Source organism: Melanerpes formicivorus, unplaced genomic scaffold, assembly GCF_026170545.1.
Source record: "Melanerpes formicivorus ecotype bairdi unplaced genomic scaffold, bMelFor1.0.p_v2 SCAF_37, whole genome shotgun sequence".
NCBI classification, from domain to species: Eukaryota; Metazoa; Chordata; class Aves; order Piciformes; family Picidae; genus Melanerpes; species Melanerpes formicivorus.
This window is the reverse complement of record NW_027142389.1, coordinates 6,680,173-6,700,090: the sequence shown is the minus strand read 5'-3', so window position 1 is coordinate 6,700,090 and position 19,918 is coordinate 6,680,173. Positions and strand designations below refer to the sequence as shown.

The window sequence follows — 19,918 nt, the reverse complement described above, 5'->3', positions numbered from 1 at the left end:
AGTAGAACAAGCCCTTAAACTTTCACACATCCCTTCATTCAAAGAGCATAGGCTAAAGACTTTGGAGGAGCTAATGGAAGTTTGAGACTGCCAGTTGTCTTTGCCTGTCAGGAGCGTTTGAGTCTCTTCACTCTTTTGCATATCCAAACTCACCACAAAAGGAACAGCTCAGGTGGGTTTCTTCAACAAAGATCAGAATGAGGTAACAGTATTTCATCAATGAGGCAACAGAAGACAATGCAAACAAAACCCAATGAAAAGTTTTGAACAAAGACTTCCTAATAGTCTTGTAAGTCACCTTGGGCTCCACTCAGACACAGGGATGGCAAACACTTCTGGGTAGCACACACTAACATCTTCAGGAAAGGGTATCTGGATACCAAACAGATATACTGGCGTCACGAGGTGCTCTCTTTGGCCACCTCCCAGCCAGCTACTCCTCCCGGCGCTTTGAAGCTGCCTTTGTACCTAGAGCTTTACCAAGGTGCTGAAGATAATGAGATTTTAACAGTTTTGTTTTCATGTCAAAATCAACTTGTCATCATCCTGACTTGATCTTTCTTGTGAGGAGTTTGTCACCAACCTTCAAAAGAAGTAGGGACTTCTGTACCTGCTGTGGGAGCATTTAAGGCTCTCTGCAGTGGAAAAACAAAAGGCAATTTTGATCTACAGAAAGCACTGCACTTTCATGGGTCTTCTGTGGGGACAATATGACATAGAATGAGCTGCTACCACTCTTGTATGTCACAGAGGCCAAGGACATCTGTAGTTCTGCACATGGTAACTTCACCAACACCTACAACTAAACTGGAAAGCCCTTAGAACCACAGCTAGCACTTGAAAAAGTCTTTCTGCCTCCTACCCCAGTGCAGCAGCTAAGGACAGAAGATTTGTTGTATGTTCCTAAGGAAAACTGCCAGGTGCACAGCAGCAGTGCTATTTCCTCATTCAGCCTTAACTTCCACGTGAAGTCTGCCACAGCCACGTGCTATCCCCTGTAGCAACCATGCCACAGGTTTTATTTTGGCTAGGCATTCTTAAGAGCTACACAGTGAGTTCTTCCCACTGCACTGAGCAGCCTGGTCTGCTCCGTGGTAATGCCTGCAGGTGAGTAAGAGGCCCCGCAGCAGTGCTTGCTGCTTTCTGTTCCCACAGCTCACTGCAGCTGTGCAAGATTGATGGTGTCCACCACGCTTTTATTCAGAGGCAATTTCTCATTTGTGTTAGGAAGCTGTGGCTAACTCTAGGGCAGACACCCTGACAGCAGAACCTCCAGAGTAATGCTAAATGAGTTAAGAAAGTACCTTTCACACCCACCTGTCCTCACCCCATAAAAGCTGACCAAAAGATCAGAACAGGCTTAGAAGTGACCAAAGGCAGTTTCTCCTCTGGATCCCAGACCTGCTATTTTCTTCAGCACAATGCAAACACGTGTGTGTGTGTCAAAGCCCAGGCACTGTGTGTCATGACAGCCCAACGCCTGATCTCAGAGGACACGAATTACAAAGGAGCTCAAATCACCTTTCTGAGCAATTCAGCAGCAGCAGGAGTGGACACGCTGGGGTTTTGCTCTTTGTTTTACTGTTTCTTCCTTGCAGATCTGTGAAGTGAAAGCTTTGCATCCCAACTGCTGTTCATCACTTAGTACCTCTCAGCTTATTCTGGCACTGGCTGGCAGAAACAGAAGTGCAGTCCCCAGGCACTGGTAAGAGAAGGGGACAGCAAGCTGTGATAGTTAAATTTGGTTAGCAGTGAGTGATGCTCATTAGTCCTCAGCCCTCAGAATGTGACAGATCTGTCATACAGCACAACCAGAGTGGTGCCTAAGGAAGCAGGCAGCTGAAGCCCTTTGTCTCCACTCTGGTAACACACCCTGGCCTCTCCCCCTCTTTTATGTACAAAGCTAAACAATCCAAACCTGACAGTCTAAAGCAGATTGGGGAAGGATAAATCAAGGGAAGCTTTGTAATTTGAAGAAAGCAATTCTCAAGAGTGAAATATTGCCTCTTTTAAAACGTCAGTTTGCATTTCCATACAACTGTGTGCTGCAGAAGAAAAGGAAAAGGAAATGAAGGAGCTGTGTGGACCTTCTGCACAACGTTCTCTATGGAATGAAACCTGACTTCCACTTTGCATAAACAGCATTGCTGGTTACTGAGCTAAAACAACTCCACAAAGCAACCCCCAAAATCCCAGGCTATTTTTATGGCTAGGAAAGCTAAGCTCTTTCTGAACTCTGCAGTTCTGGCAGGTGGATAGACTGTGATGATCAAGATCTCAAGGTCAGAAATATAAAGAACCCCCTGTGCAAGAGAACACTGGCCCCTGACACACAATGCCATGAAAGAAAACACAGAACTCTCAGCTTTGATTTAAAGCCTGTAAGTTTACTCAAAGGTGCTCTGCTATCCCCCAAAGTTTCAGAGCAGTATAAGCAGCCTCTATCGCTTGTCAGCATTTAATAGCCTACAGCCCAGTGATTGATTTTATTCGTGGGGATTTTTTTCTCTCCAACTCATGTATTTAGCTTTCAGCTGCAGCTGATGGGCAACACATCTATCATAGCTAAACAATCTTACTTAGAATCATTTCTCTTCTGCAGCTCTTTGCTTGGTCTGCTACATACATTGCTTTGTATCTGCCCACATACTGACACAGCTTCACCTGCCTGCTGTAATATCACCAAGGCTCTTTTGTATCTCCTCTTCCTTCTCTCTCTCTTCTCACCATCACTCCTTCCTTTCTGAGGGAGCCCAGTTTGTTCAGAAAATGGAGATCACTGAATAAGGACCAGTACAAGTGCTCTGGTAGCTGTTAGCAAACATTCAAACTGCTCCTGTGCTGGCCTCATTTGAAAGCATGATCTCTCAAGACACTCTAGAGGAATGGGACATTCCCTATCCAAAACATGACAGCTATGCTTCTCCACAACTTAAATTATGCCCACCAGTAATTCTGCTATCTGAGTGCAACTGAGGGAGACCAGTTTTAATTGTAGGAGGTTAAACAAAACAGTATCAACCAGAAAAATTAATGACAGCAACTTCTGCTAAGTTCTTCCAAGTGAAGCACAGCTACAGCTCTTATTCCTGCAGACCCAAAGGGTGATGCTCTGAGTGGTGGGAGTAATTCAGCAAAATACACAGCATGAGTTACCTGCAATCCTTTAGACTAACATAGATGTCACAGGCTTCATTATGGCACTGACTACAAAAAACAAACCAACACAACGAAGTCTGGGGTCTGTTCTGAGCTTCATCTCTCAGGGGTGGAGGCAGAGAGAAAGAGGAACAGTGCAGAAGCAGGAGGGAGGAAGTCTTTCTGCTTTGGGAAAACTGCCCTAGAAAACGTTTGCTGCATGCTTCCTACAAGGGAAGGCCAACCTCCTCTTCCGGAGGACACGCAGGAACAGTTTGGTGAAGGTGGGAGCAATGTGCCTGTGCAAAAACTGAAACCCTTCAGGGTCTAAGTGCTGCTTTGTAAAGCGTCATCGATGGATCTGTAGCTCATGGTGAGTATCACTAGCAAGCAAGTTCAACCTTGAGGACTCTGTGAGAAGCAACTGCTTCGTATGTAGGAAAAGAGTTCTTCAGGAGGTGCCCATCTTGCAGCTCTCACAGGCATCTGCCAGCTCCTTCTCTCGACTCTCTCTAGGAAGCTGTAGCATGGGGATTTGTTCCTTACAAATACTGGTTTATGTTCTAACTGAGGGCTAAAAATCGTTTTCCCTCATTGAGGGCAAGTGCTGTAAGCACCTGGACAGAGAAGCTGCCCAAAGGAGTGCAGCTGTCAGGCAGCGCTGGCTTACTTGACAGTGGCTAGCTAGAGAGATTGACTCCTCCTAAGAACAGAACAGCATTTTTCCATTAACTGAACTCTTGTATAATACAGCAGCATCTCTGCTGCATACAGTCTACACATCACTTGCTATCCATGTTTCTCTCAAGGCCCCAGCTTGCCAGAGTTTGTGAACAGACTGCACTCTGCCAAGCACAGCTCCACTATATGAGAGAAAGAAGAAACTCTGAAGGAAGTTCATTCGAAAGGAGCAAGCTGAAATAGTGATGGCACGACTATTTCTGTTTTATCAAGCTGCTGGACAACTGCCAAGCCCAGAAGCCTCCCATTTTAGCTGTGTTCTGAAAAGGAAAGGAAGCAAGCTAGTCCCTCCCACTGCTCCTCTTGGCAAAAACAGTTTAGATGCTTCTGAGTCACAACACTTGGGAATCCTGAAATAGAGAGAGTATCACACAGTATCACAGTATCACTTAGGTTGGAAAGGACCTCGAGGATCATCGAGTCCAACCTATCAACACAGACCCCATGACTAGACCATGGCACCAAGTGCCACATCCAATCTCCCCTTGAACGCCTCCAGGGTCGATGACTCAACCACCTCCCTGGGCAGCACATTCCAATGACGAATGACTCGCTCGGTGAAGAACTTCCTCCTCACCTCGAGTCTAAACCTCCCCTGGCGCAGCTTGAGACTGTGTCCCCTTGTTCTGGTGCTGGTTGCCTGGGAGAAGAGGCCAACCCCTTCCTGGCTACAGGCACCCCTCAGGTAGTTGTAGAGGGCAATGAGGTCACCCCTGAGCCTCCTCTTCTCCAGGCTAAACAACCCCAGCTCCCTCAGCCTCTCCTCACAGGGCTGTGTTCAAGGCCTCTCCCCAGCCTTGTTGCCCTTCTCTGGACATGTTCAAGTGTTTTGATGTCCTTCTTAAACCGAGGGGCCCAGAACTGGACACAGGACTCAAGGTGCAGCCTAACCAAAGCAGAGTACAGGGCACAATGACCTCCCTGCTCCTGCTGGCCACACTATTCCTAATGCAGGCCAGGATGCCATTGGCCCTCCTGGCCACCTGGGCACACTGCTGGCTCATATTCAGGTGGCTGTCGGTCAGCACCCCCAGGTCCCTCTCTGTTTGGGAGCTCTCAGCCACTCCGACCCCAGCCTGTAGCTCTGCATGGGATTGCCGTAGCCAAAGTGCAACAGATATAAAGCATGCTCACCTAAACAGAGAGCTGTGTCTTAGACACACACAGCAGCAGCTCAAGAAGAGCGATGGGAATTCAAAAGCACCAAGAGCCCTGCCCACGCCGAGCCCTGCTCTCACCCTCCCACCAAGCCCTGCCCGCGCCGAGCCCTGCCCGCGCCGAGCCCTGCTCTCACCCTCCCACCGAGCCCTGCCCGCACCGAGCCCTGCCCGCGCCGAGCCCTGCCCTCACCCTCCCACCGAGCCCTGCCCGCACCGAGCCCTGCTCTCACCCTCCCACCGAGCCCTGCCCGCACCGAGCCCTGCCCTCACCCTCCCACCGAGCCCTGCCCTCGCCGAGCCCTGCCCGCACCAAGCCCTGCTCTCACCTTCCCACCGAGCCCTGCCCGCGCCGAGCCCTGCCCTCACCCTCCCACCGAGCCCTGCCCGCACCGAGCCCTGCCCGCACCGAGCCCTGCTCTCACCCTCCCACCGAGCCCTGCCCGCGCCGAGCCCTGCCCTCACCCTCCCACCGAGCCCTGCCCGCACCGAGCCCTGCCCGCACCGAGCCCTGCTCTCACCCTCCCACCGAGCCCTGCCCGCACCGAGCCCTGCCCTCACCCTCCCACCGAGCCCTGCCCTCGCCGAGCCCTGCCCGCACCAAGCCCTGCTCTCACCCTCCCACTGAGCCCTGCCCGCACTGAGCCCTGCCCGCACCGAGCCCTGCCCGCACCCTCCCACCGAGCCCTGCCCTCGCTGAGCCCTGCCCGCACTGAGCCCTGCCTGCGCCGAGCCCTGCCCGCACCGAGCCCTGCCCTCACCCTCCCACCAAGCCCTGCCCGCACTGAGCCCTGCCCTCACCCTCCCACCGAGCCCTGCCCGCGCCGAGCCCTGCTCTCACCCTCCCACCAAGCCCTGCCCGCACTGAGCCCTGCCCTCACCCTCCCACCGAGCCCTGCCCGCGCCGAGCCCTGCCCTCACCCTCCCACCGAGCCCTGCCCGCACTGAGCCCTGCCCTCACCCTCCCACCGAGCCCTGCCCGCGCCGAGCCCCGCTCTCACTGAGCCCCGCCTGCCTTGTCCCATCACCGGGCAGGCAGGCTGCTGGGCAGGAACGTGACATCAGCAGATACCAACTGCAAGAGGCCACTACGGTGAGCAAAGGTTTTGTGGAACTTGAGAACTGATCCTTAACGTTCAAACCCCAACTCTGCAAGGGGAAACTGCAACACAGACATGACAGAGGATCACTGCAAAGACCAGGTTTTCATACAGGGAAAAGCAGAAGCAAAGAGCAAGGAAAAGCCAATGAAATGGATGAGAATAGACAGAAACAATTCATCCTTCATCACAGAGAGTGCAGACACTGAAAGAAAGAAACCAAAGCCAGCCCGCCTGTACTGGGATTGGCTGAGCTGCAAAGCACAGCACTACCAAAGATGCTCTGGGGCAAATTAACTCCAGCTCAGCCAATCCCAACACACAACCCTACCAAATCTTCTGAAGTCTTTACACGACAGCTGTCTCAAAACAAAACAAGCCACCTCAGGTTTTTCCGCAAATCATAAGTAATACTTTCATACTTGGACTTGCTTGTACAAAAGTGCAACAGAAGTGCAAGATGCACATCTCAGCTGCAGGGCAGTCATCATCCTCCTTACACTCTCCATTCCCTACCTGGTCCATGCTGCTACTGGTTCAACCCATGTTTCTGTCCCATTAAAACCAGGGCCTTGACTCTCACTGCCTGCAGTCAGGCTGCACAGAAATACCTGGAAAGCTGTTCAGGACCCTTTGTTCTGCACACAGAACAAAGAGGATGGCATTTTCATCCTGGAGCCTGAACCACAGGCCCAAGAACTACAGCAATCTGGAGAGTAAAACACTTAAGCATAGAATACTAGCAGATACATATCCCTATATTGCAAAGAGTAAGGACTTCTCATTTCAGATGGGGACAATACTGCCCTGATCACCTTGAACTGTAAAAACCAAGCACCTGGAATCCTGGCCATGGCAATAAGCAACTGTGGGCACCTCAGGACAAGAAGTTTCCACAAGCGGTGGCAACTTGTCTATTTACATTGAATCTAAGCCCAGGAGCAAAGAGGAATTTAGAATCCAGCCCTGAGGGAGAACAGGAGCACAAAAAGAGGGCATGACAAAGAAAACATAAAAGCACAATTTCTGCCTCTGCTCATAGTTTACACCATCCATATTGCAGCCATGCAGTGAAATTCATCACATTACAAAGTGCTGTGCTGCTGCTGAAAATTTATGGCCTTAAACCCACAGCAGCAGAATATGCATTTCTTCAGGGATGATGAATTCTGCTACCAGCCACTGTCACAGTTTGTTTCCTTTCTGGGCCTCAGCTTACCTCTAATCTCTCTTAGAGCTAGAGAAAGAGCATAATGTGTGACAAGTATTTTTCCTGTCGTTGTGTGGTATTTGGAACAGTATAGAGGCATCTCAAAAGCGGCAAATGTGAGGTTTGGGTCATCATTTCCCAAACCACAGGCTTGGTCTGCAGCACCAACACCTACCACCTAGAATCTGGCATTCTTTTCTAAGGCCATTTCCCTTGTTTGCACTCCAGGTACAATCAGTTTGTGAAATCTGTATTCATAGCGGCACGGAAGAATGTTGTGGGAGCCTTGCAAATGAAGAAGTTCATACACAGGAAGAGCGATATGTATCCAAAAACTACCTCCTACCAGAGCACAGCTAGTCACTAAAAACATTTTCATTCCTCAGAGAAGAGAAATACTGTGCTGTAAGAATCTATTTGAAGCATCCTTAGAGCCAGCACACATCCTGTGCTGCTCATCCGTGTCCTCCGCTCACAAGCAGGTAGGCTGCAGGCTGGATCCACCATCCCAATCTCAGGGGATTCCAAGTCCCTCTTTTTGAGGGCCCCCATAATTTGCACTGCTGGAAGGTGACAGAGGCAGGCTCAGTTGGATGGACAGAAAAAGCATGGGATCACGTGGCTTGAAAACCAGTAGCTGTTCCTGCTTTGAAGGGATATGGGATGGGAGATGTGACACAGCAGGCAGAGACCTGGAGGAAGGCCTTAGTTGCTGAATTCACTGCGGGAGGGCACTCTGGGCTCCCTGCACATGGCACAGACACTTGGATGGAGATCAGGGGACACATGCAAGGGAGCCCTGTGGCCAGGCTGGACTCTGACACTCCCAGCTCAGCATCCCATAGCTTTTCATTGCTAACAGGCAAAACCTCCACAGCATCTCATCTTTTTATCCCCTCCCTTTTAGGTGACAATAACCAATAAAACCTGAACAAGGAGCTCAGTGCAGCTCTGCATGGCAGCAAGCCCTCAAGGCACAGCCCAAGGAGGGACAAGTGGCCATCACCCAAGGAGGGACAAGTGGCCAACTTCAAGGCCAGAGCTGCTCTGGGTTAGAAGAGCTGAAGCCAGGCAGCTCCTGCCCACCCTGAGCGAGTGCCTGTCTCCTCCCAGTGGTTACTACGTACACTGTAAATGAAAGGTTGGACCAGATGATGCTTGAAGTCCCTTCCAACCTGGTAATTCTGTGACTCTAACTGCTGACTGTAATGGGCTAATCTTGCCTTATATGCCTCATTATTTATGAATTCTTTCTCAAAGACAGATGGAGAGCACAGTGGTGTCAATCTCATTTGGGCTTTGAATGGATGCATAATATCCATTACTGCACAGCCACTGGGGCACCGACTCGCAGTGTTGTCTGCTCTGTATGCAATACTCTGCAGCCAAAAAATTAATCAGGCCATAAAATATCCTTCAAGAACAACAACTGATTTTGTAGCTGAGAAGCTGAGAGAGAGGGTAAGTGATCTGCCAACCACAACCCAGAGCCATCTTCTCCACTGTGGACACAATAATAACCATATAATTTAATGGCCTGGTGAAACAGCTCCTGTCAGTTGACTAAACTCAGTCTAAAACTATTCCTGACGTTGAAGATGGATGAACTGAGGCTTGGTCACTGTGCACTGGGGGTCCTAGCAGCCACACTGAATAATTTGTGCCTTATGCCTAAGAGCTAGCACTGAGGTTTCAGTCTTCCATCCTGATCAGTACTAAAACTTTTGGCATCACAGACCTATGATCAGGATGGACACCTCTGGGTGCACAGCAGCTAGTGCCTAATTCTGTTAGGGAGGGACTCTGGGGAGGGACTTCTCAGGATATCAGGTAGTGATAGGACTAGGGGGAATGGAATGAAGCTGGAGATGGGGAGACTCAAACTGGATGTGAGGAAGAAGCTCTTCACTGTGAGAGTGGTGAAGCCCTGGAGTGGGTTGTCCAGGGAGGTGGTTGGGGCGCCATGGCGAGGTGTTTAAGCCCAGGCTGGATGAGGCTCTGGCCAGCCTGGTGTAGTGTGAGGTGTCCCTGCCCATGGCAGGGGAGTTGGAACTAGATGATCCTCGTGGTCCCTTCCAACCCTGACTGATTGTGGCCGGTTGACGTTGCCCCCTTAAGAAAGGGAATATGGTGGACGGAAGTTGGTAAACGGAAGGAATAGTCTAAACTAATTTCATTGGAAGAGTGGGAGGAAGCACCTTTGGAACTGGGAGTGAACTGGACATTTCCACGACTTTTCTGTCAGTCTTGCTTCCGCCTCTTCTTCGTGCTGCAGCTCTCTGTGCTGGGCTTTCTGCCAAGGCTCCGGCCTTGAAAAAAACTGATAAGGCCTGTATTAACTCCTTTCCAATTAACACAAACTGCTTCTAACTTTTTTTTCCTCTCTTTTCTTTCTCTTTCTATCCCATTCTGGGGAAAGGGGGGGGGGAAGAGAGGGGAGAGCGGAGGTGGGGAACCCCTCTCGGTCCGAGGGGGGTTACTCTCATTTCTGTGTTGCTCTGTTGTATATCTTTGTATACATTGTAGACATTGTAAATTTGTAAATATTCCCCTGCATTCCCTACATTGCTTTGTAAATATAGCTCCACTGCTTTGCTAATTCAGCTTGTGAGTTTTTTTTTCCTTTCCCTTCAATTTTTTTTCCCTTTTACCTTACAAGGGGGAAGGGAGGAGGCTTCTTGGCCTTACCCCTTCCAAACCCACCACACTGATTCTATGATTCTATACTCCCTGTGACAGGGCTTCATTGCAGGGCCTGCGTTTGCCATCCAGGACGATAAAACCAGTGCCACCAGTTCATCGAGAGGGAAAACATGTTCTTACTAAACACTGTAGAGGTTTGCAGGAAAAATCCTAACCAAAAAACCCCAAACCACCATCAAACAAAACCACCACCACCAAGAAAAGTGATTAAAAGTTTCCTAAAAGCATCATGGAGGGATGAAACACCTCAGGAGATGAACAAAGAGTCAAAAGCCGAACACTTCCAAAAGCTTTCCTTCAAACACTCACTCCTAATGCACAGGTCCATGCTGAAGCCAATGCCATTTTAAGGTGTAAAGCACACCAGCAGAAGTTTTTGTTGTGTTCATGCTTCCTAAAAGCTTTTCAGATCACTCCTTGTGCTCTGAGATGCACAAATACAGCTGTGGGCTGCAGCAGGGTCTGCTCCTGTGTACAGCTCCTGCCTTACATGCCAGCGAGCTGTGAGTGACAGCCAAGGGGACACCAGGGGAATGGCCACCTGCATCAATCATGCCTCGTTTGTGTTTTCTGCGTGAAGATTTATGCATGCTGAGCACAGCTTGCAGCAAGTCAGTTACAGTCCAATGCAACTTAATGATTTTGCCACTTGGTGCTTTCTCCTAAATAACGGGGACGTCAGCGCTCCCTCGCCAAACAGGGCTGAAGGCAGCAGAAATATGGTGGGGAGGAAGGGTGTCCTGAGCATCCCCATGGATAACTAAGCACCTTGGAGATCTCATCTACATCTCCTGAAAGCAAGTGTGTGGTGATTTACTTAGACACTGCCAGGGCTGCCTGCACCCCAGGCGATGAAGGAGTAGCTGTCTGCCTGCCCTTTTCAGCCAACACATGGGATGTTCACTACTGAGCACACCATCTCCTCCAGCTCAGAGCATGGCGATGGAACACAAATCAACTGCCTGTGCCGAGCAGCATGGCTCCCTCCCCGAGCTCCAGCACCGTGCACATGGATGGGAAACCTCCTGGGGTTGCCTGTTTTCATGGACACTGAATGTGCAGGTGAAGCTCTGTGGCTCAGCTCCCCACTCCTGCCCCAGCTGTCTCCTCATTTACAGGGCTGGTCAAGACTGCAAGAACAGCTCCAACATATCAGAAGCAAGAGGGAGGAAAAGGATTAACAGCCTGAACAAAGAAATGAGGCCGACACCATCACTGCCAGGGTGCACAACAAGGGGAAAAGTGCTCTTCAAGGACTTGGGGAATGACTTGGAAAAGACTGAAATATCTAAAGGTAGTAAGGACTTAAACCCTTTACTTTCCCCCAGTTTTCCACTTCAGCTGCCTTGAATTTTGGGTTCTGGAAATACATGGAACTGTCTAACAGAAGTGAACATACAAGTGCCTGTCCTCAGAGATACCCCCAAAGCAGCTGGATTTCTGCTTCTGCACAGCTAAATGGCAACAAATATACTGAGTGTATTATACATATTGCATGGAAACTGTCTGCAGGTTTCACTAAGAAACAGACTTTATTAAGACACCAAATAAAATGGGAATATTTTGAGTACCCAGATCCTAAATACCAAATGTAGCCAAGGCAGAGCTAGACTGAGTCTGTTTTGATGACTGGTTTGCATCCAAGCTGAAGACACCAAATCAGAAGCAAAGCTTCATTTTCATTCTGACTGTCACTGATTCTGAATCCTAAAGCCAAGTAAGCAGCACACCATGACTTCATGAAAAAGAATTCAGTTCCCATGGACTGTGGGAACAACTTATGCACAGAATTCTTATGACTTACTTCTCCTCAAATACTGGGCCATGGTTGTCAATACTCCTTCCTCACCTACCACACCGGGTTCACCATTCAAAAAGGAACAGAGCTCGGAGAGTTTGCTGAATCAAACCCCTCAAGCCTCTTTTTACATAGGATTTATTGCAATGTGTCCCAGGGGTCAGAACAACTGAGGGCTCAATTAAGCAGCTTAAAGCATTTGTGTTAGAAGTGTGGTAGCCAGCATGGTCAGGTTGTGTTTATTAGTGGCTGCTCTTCACTGGCGTGCAGGAGGGGAAGCTTGCTTTGTAAGACATCAAAGGGTGCTTGGAGACCTTTTTCCCCAGAAGTCTCTTTCTTGCATACTGGAAAGTGTGGGTGCAGATTAGGGTACAAAACTGATGAAGAGTGCAAAAAGTAGTGCAGACAGTTGTGCCTGCAGTTGGTGGGCACTTAGAGGGAGCAAGAATTACATGACTTGATTCACTTTACAAAAACTGATTAGCAAAACCCCCTGTGGATTTCTTAACTACACCGTGGAGGCATATGAGATTAGTGTAGCAATTCCCATCATCAAACGTATTTACTGTTGAAATATTGGATTAGTGATGTTGTTATCCACTGTTCCAAGATTATAAAGTGATTCTTTACAATTGAGCAGAAAAATACTACACTCTATCATCTGTAATTAGATTTCAGTCTGAGCAGTTTTGCCTTTCCAGAAAAAAGTCATTCTGCTCTAAAAAAGGGAGAGAGAGGACTGTGCTCAGCACACAAAGGGATGCAAAAGATGGCACAAAGGATTCTCCCTTTCTACTTTCAAGAGCCAAGTGGCTGCACTTGGTCTGTATTGCATTGCTCCTGCTTGCTGTGCCTGTGGCTGTGGCAATGCACCACTGTTACACCAGGTGGTAACACAGCCACGCTGCCGTGAGGTGCTGCTTACCTGTAAGACACAGCAGAATGTGCACTACCTGAGCCTGACAAATCTTAGTCCTTGCATATTGAACCTTCACTGAGAACTTTGAGGAAAGCCATAAACCTTGAGGGTCATCATTGTCTGGGTTTCCAGTGACAATGAGGAGCATGGAGGAAGAAGAGTATGAGGAAAAGGGATAAATTAATGTGTTCATTAAAGCAGAGAAACATTTGGGGCAGGGAAATTAATGCAACTGTACCCTGGCTTTTGAGCCACTAACTTAAGTGAGCAACAGTAGCTGGAATTCTTACAGTTGATGAATAGCTACAAAACTGGAGCACTAGTAACACCACCTGCTCACATCTGCTCCTGCAGAAGACCTCTAGGCATCACTTCATGAGTGTTTCAGATGGCACATGGAACTTTGTGATGTAAGAGTAACACACACACAAGACTCAAATCAGAAGTACTCTACTGCTGGAGGGTGAGGGCTCTGCTGTACCTGCCATGCCAGCAACCCTCACCATTTGCCACTGCTGCAGCTCGAAGCTGTAGAACCTCAGCCATTGTTCTTTCCCCTCATTTTGGAAAATCCTTATTCCTCTTTCTGGGTTTATCCTCCTAGGAGCTTGAAAGAATAAATCAATTTGCTTCTGAATCAGGACCATTGTGATCAGTGGTATTTCATGCTGCTGCCACATGAAATGCAGATTTTGAAGTCCTGTCAAAAGTGTAAACAATCCCAGATTTTAAGTTGTCATGTTTGTAACTGACCATAAAACCAGAGGATATAAATACATAATCTTAGCTGCAGTAGTTCTGAACAGCCTTGACAGGGTATATCAGCTAAATGTTTAATCAGGCACAGCAACAAACCCTAACCACAGGGATCCATGGTATTTAGCATTTAAATCAAGCTGTAAACCAATGACAAGTCTATTTGGGCAACGACTACCACACATGTTCCTTATCTGCAAAGGTCTTGTCCTGACTTTATCAGAATCAGTCTCTCATACTTAATTTCCCAGGCAGTAACACCAGTTCCCATTCACTGAGTTCACAGAGAGAGATACAGCAAACTGCAAGTGGAAAGGGATGGCCATGACAAAGAGTGCCCACGCTGTCAATGCCACGCTGGCCTAGGAACTTGTTAAAGCGTAGCCCAGACAAGCAAAACTGTATGCCCAGGATCAAAATCCTCACCACAGACTAAGAGAGACGCCTGGCAAGGCACTACAGTGATTCATTTATTATCTAACTGAATGGTTCAGTCCCAAAATCTTCATCTGGCCACTGCTTCAGAGAGGAAACCTTGACCAAGGCAAGCAAGAGCCCTGCCAGCACAGGTGACACGAAGGGTTCCCTTTGCTGCGCACCCCCGACTGCAACCTCGGTGTGCAACTGCCCAGCTGCTAATAGGTGCCAGCTTCTCACCTCTGGGACTGGAGGCCAGATGTGCTGCTTTCTGCTTCACTGCCTGCTTGGCCCTGCACGCTGAAGCTGTGCTCACAGCTATTTCCTGCGCTCTCTGCTGATGAAATGCGTCCCACAGCAGCTCTCAGCGCCGCGCGGATGGTGCACAGCCCAAAAAGGTGTGATGAGGTTTTTTATTATTCTGATTAAGCAGACAAAAGAGAGTCTCTCCCTTTTGTCAGGAGGGAAGAGGAATGCAAAACTTCCCTGTAAATAACACCTTCTTGTAAACAGGAGCTGGTTTTAATCATGGTTCATTCTAGCAGCTTTTAAATCTATTCCTCCTCCTTTTTAGAGTTGGGAACCATTTGCTTTATGAGCACCATTTGGATCATTTGCCTGTTGCTCATAAAATAGACAAAGCTTTTATCCATGCCATGAATTTTTACTCACTTTATACCAAATATCTAAGGAGGGATTTGCAGGGGCCAGAATTACATCCATGAAAGAATTAACAACTAATTTAATTTTCCGCTAGGATAATGGTTCCAGCAGTTTGGGATCCTGTTGATTACGTTTCTTCCCCCCAGGAACTAAAGAAGCATATTGGTGTTACCTCCTTGCTGTGGACTTTTTTAGAAGGCAGGGCTTTTCCCCCCAGAGTGGATATTGATGACAAAGACCAGAGACCTTCTAATCCCCGCAGCTCCTAAACAAAGTGGTGGCAGCTGCAGCTTCCAGAAGCGAGCAGGTAGCGTGGTGACAGTCGGAGCACTCAGGAGGGACACTGGTTCTCACCTGCACTGGCACATCCCAACAGAACCTGCCTTTGCAAATGCTGCTGACAGCAGTCATGCAAACCACCTCTTGCAAAAGCTCACCTCTGATACCCATGGCTGTGCACCAGGGCTCCCCTGAACAACAGCCCCAGAATCAAGCTGCCTCAGCTCCTCTCTCAAAACTCAGAAGCAAAAATTCTCTCTTCTGTGCCAACAAACCAAAGCCCAGCCCTAACTCCCAGCTCTCTACTCGCCTGCTCTGCAACACATGCTGTAGGCAAGGTCCCAGGAGCAGCCTGGTAGCTCTCCCTTCATCAGCTTTTTAGCAGTAACTGCTGGAATGAAACACTTTGCTCCCCAGTTTTGCTCCTGCACACGAAAGCCACTACGGACTATAGAGAGCTCCTGTGGTCCTGCACATCAACATTATTGATGGCAGACACAGATCGATGCATGCTCAGCTGCTGTACTCAGCAGTTGCTGGGACAGAGGCCTTTGGAGGGCTGGCCAGGCAGCAGCTGGACAGAGGTCCCACACTGCAGCTGGGAGCCTTTTCTTCAGGAAGACTGGAGGGCAGATCTTGCAGCAGAGCTCCAGTTCAGGGATTTCCCTACAACAGCAGGCTTGCCTGCTCACAGATAACCATCCTCTCTCTGTATGTACAGGTGCACAAATACAAGTATCATATCTGCTGCTGCAGTGAGGAACGTTCCAGTCTGAAGCTACTCTATTTTAATCAGCTGTGTAGATTGCACCACGAAAGCCTGCACAGTTGGCACTGCAGCTGATAAAAAGGAGTGCACTCACCCATGAACAACAGCAGCAGCAGCAGAGATGGGAGCTTTTTTCATTTCACTTCAGAATTCCTGTGCTGTGTCTGCCACAAGCTTTTGGAGTACCCATGCCTTGAGACCAAGCCCAGGCTCCCAGATTTCATATATGCAGTTTGTAAAAGCTAGAGACTCAAGACATTTTTCTCTGGGCAGAGTGCTTTACAGCCTGGAAATATGAGGCAGAGTCTGCCCAGACAGTCAGGCTGTAATTACAGAGCAAGGGTTGCTGCCTCTGCCTGGGTGTCTCCACCTCTGCCAGGAACCTCTCACCTCAGACATTACAGCTATAGATTCACCGCTGCCTTCAGCAACAGGTGAACCTTGCAAGGCAGAGGTAGAGGCTTCCATCAGCCAGAGGCACCGCGCCACAGGAGTCAGAGACTGCTAAAGGTAACACCTTCCCAGATCCACAAAAAGTAGCAATCTCCCCCCAGGGATCTGCAGAAGCAGCCTGATTCTCTAGGTTGGTCTTATCATCACCCTACTTCATCTCCACCCCAGCACCTTCTCTTCCACAGCCCCGGTCCTTGTCCTTGGAACAATCACATCCAATTCCACCCCATCATGAACTGGCTCTTCCCTTCTATCACCTCTGAAGCCACACACTTCAGCGTGCAGTGCAGGACACAGGGAACAGACAGCCAAAGCAGCTCTGAACTCCTGCATGTAAGACATTCACAATGACCCATTTGCTCGAAGCACACAACATCACAGCACACATTACGGCAAGGAAGACTGCATGCTCGTGTCCCCAGGTCTAATCCCTTTTTGCATGGTTAGGCATTGCTTCATTTGTTTGGTTAAATCTCTAGCACACAAAAGGTTGACCTTTGAAACCTTCCTCTCAAAATCACAAACTTGCACAAACTCCACTTGTGCAGCAGAACCTGCTCACAGCTCATTTACACACCGTGCAGAAAGCAGGTTTGTTATGCAAAGCTAGGCTTGGTTTTAAGCAGGTAAGGAACACAAACTGAAGACAAGGGAATCCTGACGCTTCGAAGGAGAAAGCTGAGGCTCCAGCTAAGAGGACAGACACTACAGTCACCTGGGCAGTCAAACACCACGACAAATCATTTTTGGCATAGGATGCCAAGAAGCCCAGAGCCCACTGGTGCAGCATGGCTTTAGGTTCCCAGACTAACTCCATCAGAACTTAGAGAAACCACCATTACTGAAAACATCTTAGCAGAAAAGTTGTTCCAGCCTACCTGTGGCTGAGTCCAAGGCTCCAAGGTTGCTTCTTTCAAAGGAGTTTGTGGCCTTCCCACCTCTTTTGTCTGCTTTTGGGAGAGAAAAGAAGGAATGGTTTGTATGATTTGCACGATCAAGCACTCTGTCAGCATTCTGCATTAGTCTCCCTTGAGGGAGCAAAGCAGTCAGGTACAAAATTGACACAAAGTGATGGCAGCCCAGCACAACTGTATGCATTTGGAGCAGACTCTAGGGCTGGTATTTTTGCAGCTAAGTAACTTAATTTTCAGAGTTGGTTTAACTTTCAGGGTGTGGAGGGACACACCGCTATCTGTGTGCACAGAGGAAAACACTCCAGCCACCGATCTGCACTGATTTGCCAACAGAGTACAGCTCAGCAGCACAACTCCAGAGGGAACTTCAGCTCCTGTTTCTCTGCTGTTTCCTCCCCAGGCCGCGCTGTGCCCAATGAACACCCTGACAGAAGAGACGGACTGCAGTGGAGCTAACTTGAACAGATGGATTAGGAGAAATACTGTGGAGTTTTTTTAGGTTTGTTTAACTCTGCATTACTTTGGGCAGGAGAGCCAAGTTCTCAGCTGAGAGGCCCTGCCTTTGCTTAATGCTCTTTGGAGCTGGAGCCAGAAGAGACCAAGCAGGTAACAGTACTCCTTGCCGCCTTGGTTTTCCACTACCGTGGAATACGTCAAGATCGAGCACCCCAAATCAAAAGCCTGCGTGCTCAAACAGGTTAAAGTTGTCTTCAAAGGCAAGCTCTGCTGATCCTTCACACTTCCCTTTTTCAGTATCACCAAAACATTCTGCAAGTACTTCTTAATATCATCTCTCTACTTCCATAGTAAATATGCAACAGCTGTGACCGCTGGGACCGAGCACAGAACGGGATCCGTGTGCCTTCGCATTCTCTCCCCCTGAAGGTCCCAGGGGAGGAACTTTACAAATCCCAGCAGAAACACCAAGGCTCTCCTATTTTCTTTCTCACTAACTTCTTTCCATCATAAAATGGTAACAATGACATTCACAAAAAAGGTCCTCTAGCAAAATACACTAAGTAGTGCCAGGATTTCTCCTCCTCCTGAAACACATCCCTACCGCACGGGGGGCCCTTTGGATGCAGCACCTGACAATGTGCAATGTAAACAGCATCTTATCCAGCTCTCACATCAGAGTGGTCCAAACGCCCATGAAGGCTGCAAGAGCTGACAAAGAGAGGGAGAGAAATATGACACAGGATTTTGTGTTATATATAGCAAAATATGGGCACTGAAATGGGCAACTTCAGTTATCAGGGAGCATTCACAGGGCTCATTTCAAAAAATGAGCCTTATTAAATGGCAATTCTGTCTTGGCAGGTTGGATTGGCTGTAATAACAGCTCACAGGCAATCAGTTTTACCATTTGGGTTAGGCTATATTTTGGGGTAGCAATGGAACATGATTCATTCCTGAAACAGGACAATAAATGCATTTCAAAAGGTAAAAAGAAGTAACCACAAGTTTATGGAATGCTAAGCAGAGTCAAAATGAATGCTTCTGGAAAGCGAGGGTTGTGGTTTTCATACAGTCAAAAGCAAACCTGTGCTACCTTACAATCTTCCTTTAAATGTAATAATCAAGCATCAAAGGGACCCAAACACACAATGAAAATTATGAAATGTATCAATTGTGGTGCCAAGATACCATAATAATCCCACAGGGGATAACCTGCCAGGAATTAGCATTAAAAGCCTTTCCTGAGAAAGTTTTCCTTGGGATTCCACATCAGTTTGTTGTACATTTGCCCACTCAGACCCATTTTAGGGCAGAGAGGAAAAGGAAGACAAGAGTGAATGCAAGAAGAAAGGCAGTGCTTTAGGATGCCCAGTGCCTGCAGGGACACCTTCCACTACATCAGCTTGCTCAGAGCCCTAACCAACTGGACCTGGAATCTTTCCAGGGATGGGGCATCTACCATGTCTGTGGGCAACCTGGGCCAGTCTTTCACTGCCCTCACTTAAGTTTCTTCCTTCTATCTAGTCTAAATCTCCCTCTCTCCCTCTTTTAGTTTCAAGCTATCACCTCTTGTCCTGTCACAACAAGCCCTGCTGAGAAGATTGTCCTTGCCTTTCTTACAGACCTCCTTAAGTACTGGAAGGCCACAGTAGGCCTTCTCCAGGCCCCAACCCCAGCTCCCTCAGCCTGTCCTCACAGCAAAAGAGTTCCAGCAGCATTCAAGAGAGCTCACAATGCACGAATGCTCGTCCTGCTCGCCAGCAGCACATCTGCTGCAGCTTCCAGCTCAGCACGCCCCAGCACTGCTGGTGTGTAAAAGCCGTTCTGAAGGAGCTGCTGCTGCAGCGGCGGCGCTGCTCCTGTCAGGCTCCCTGAGCTGCACACGTGCTGAGCGGGGCACAGACACAGCGTTTGTTCACAGGCTCTCCTTATTCAACATGACAAACGTGGTAATGACAGACAATCCTCCCAGGAGCTGCTTTCTTCCAGTGTAGGCAAAGAAGCTCTTACTAGAAGTGGAATGCTTTTGGAAGCCTTTATCCTCCCCTTTTGCTTGGAGCATCTTCCCACAGCTTTCTGCAGCTTCTAGGATTACTCTGCAGAAACAATGGAACCTGCCCATGGCCTTTCCTTTATGTTCCCCCCACTTCCTCAATTTGACACTTAAGTTTGGCACAAGGAAGACAATTGTACACATAATGAGATAAAGATGGAACGATTTCAACCTGGGTATCACATTCTGGTTCCAGCAGAACCATTACAGCTCCCTTAGCTCTTGTACACACACCCATTACAATTTCTCTCGCAGGCAGGCTGACTTCTGGAATAAATTAGCTGCTTCTCGTGGCTGATGAACCACCTGTCACTCCTGGGACAGCCAGATACTGCTCCACCAGCATGGGGCACAGCTGGACAGATGACTGGGTTCCTACCATTCATCCA

The 19,918-nt window shown here is 48.6% G+C and overlaps 1 protein-coding gene across 1 annotated transcript in view; it reads right to left on the bottom strand.

The window, feature by feature from the left end:
* The window catches only part of PCDH11X (protocadherin 11 X-linked), a 426,737-nt gene that overhangs the window by 215,256 nt on the left and 191,563 nt on the right, over positions 1-19,918 (bottom strand). Inside the window, exon 5 of the mRNA XM_068157468.1 lies at positions 16,982-17,053. Within this exon, the coding sequence (XP_068013569.1) occupies positions 16,982-17,053 (72 nt within the window). The remainder of the gene's footprint in view (positions 1-16,981; positions 17,054-19,918) is intronic.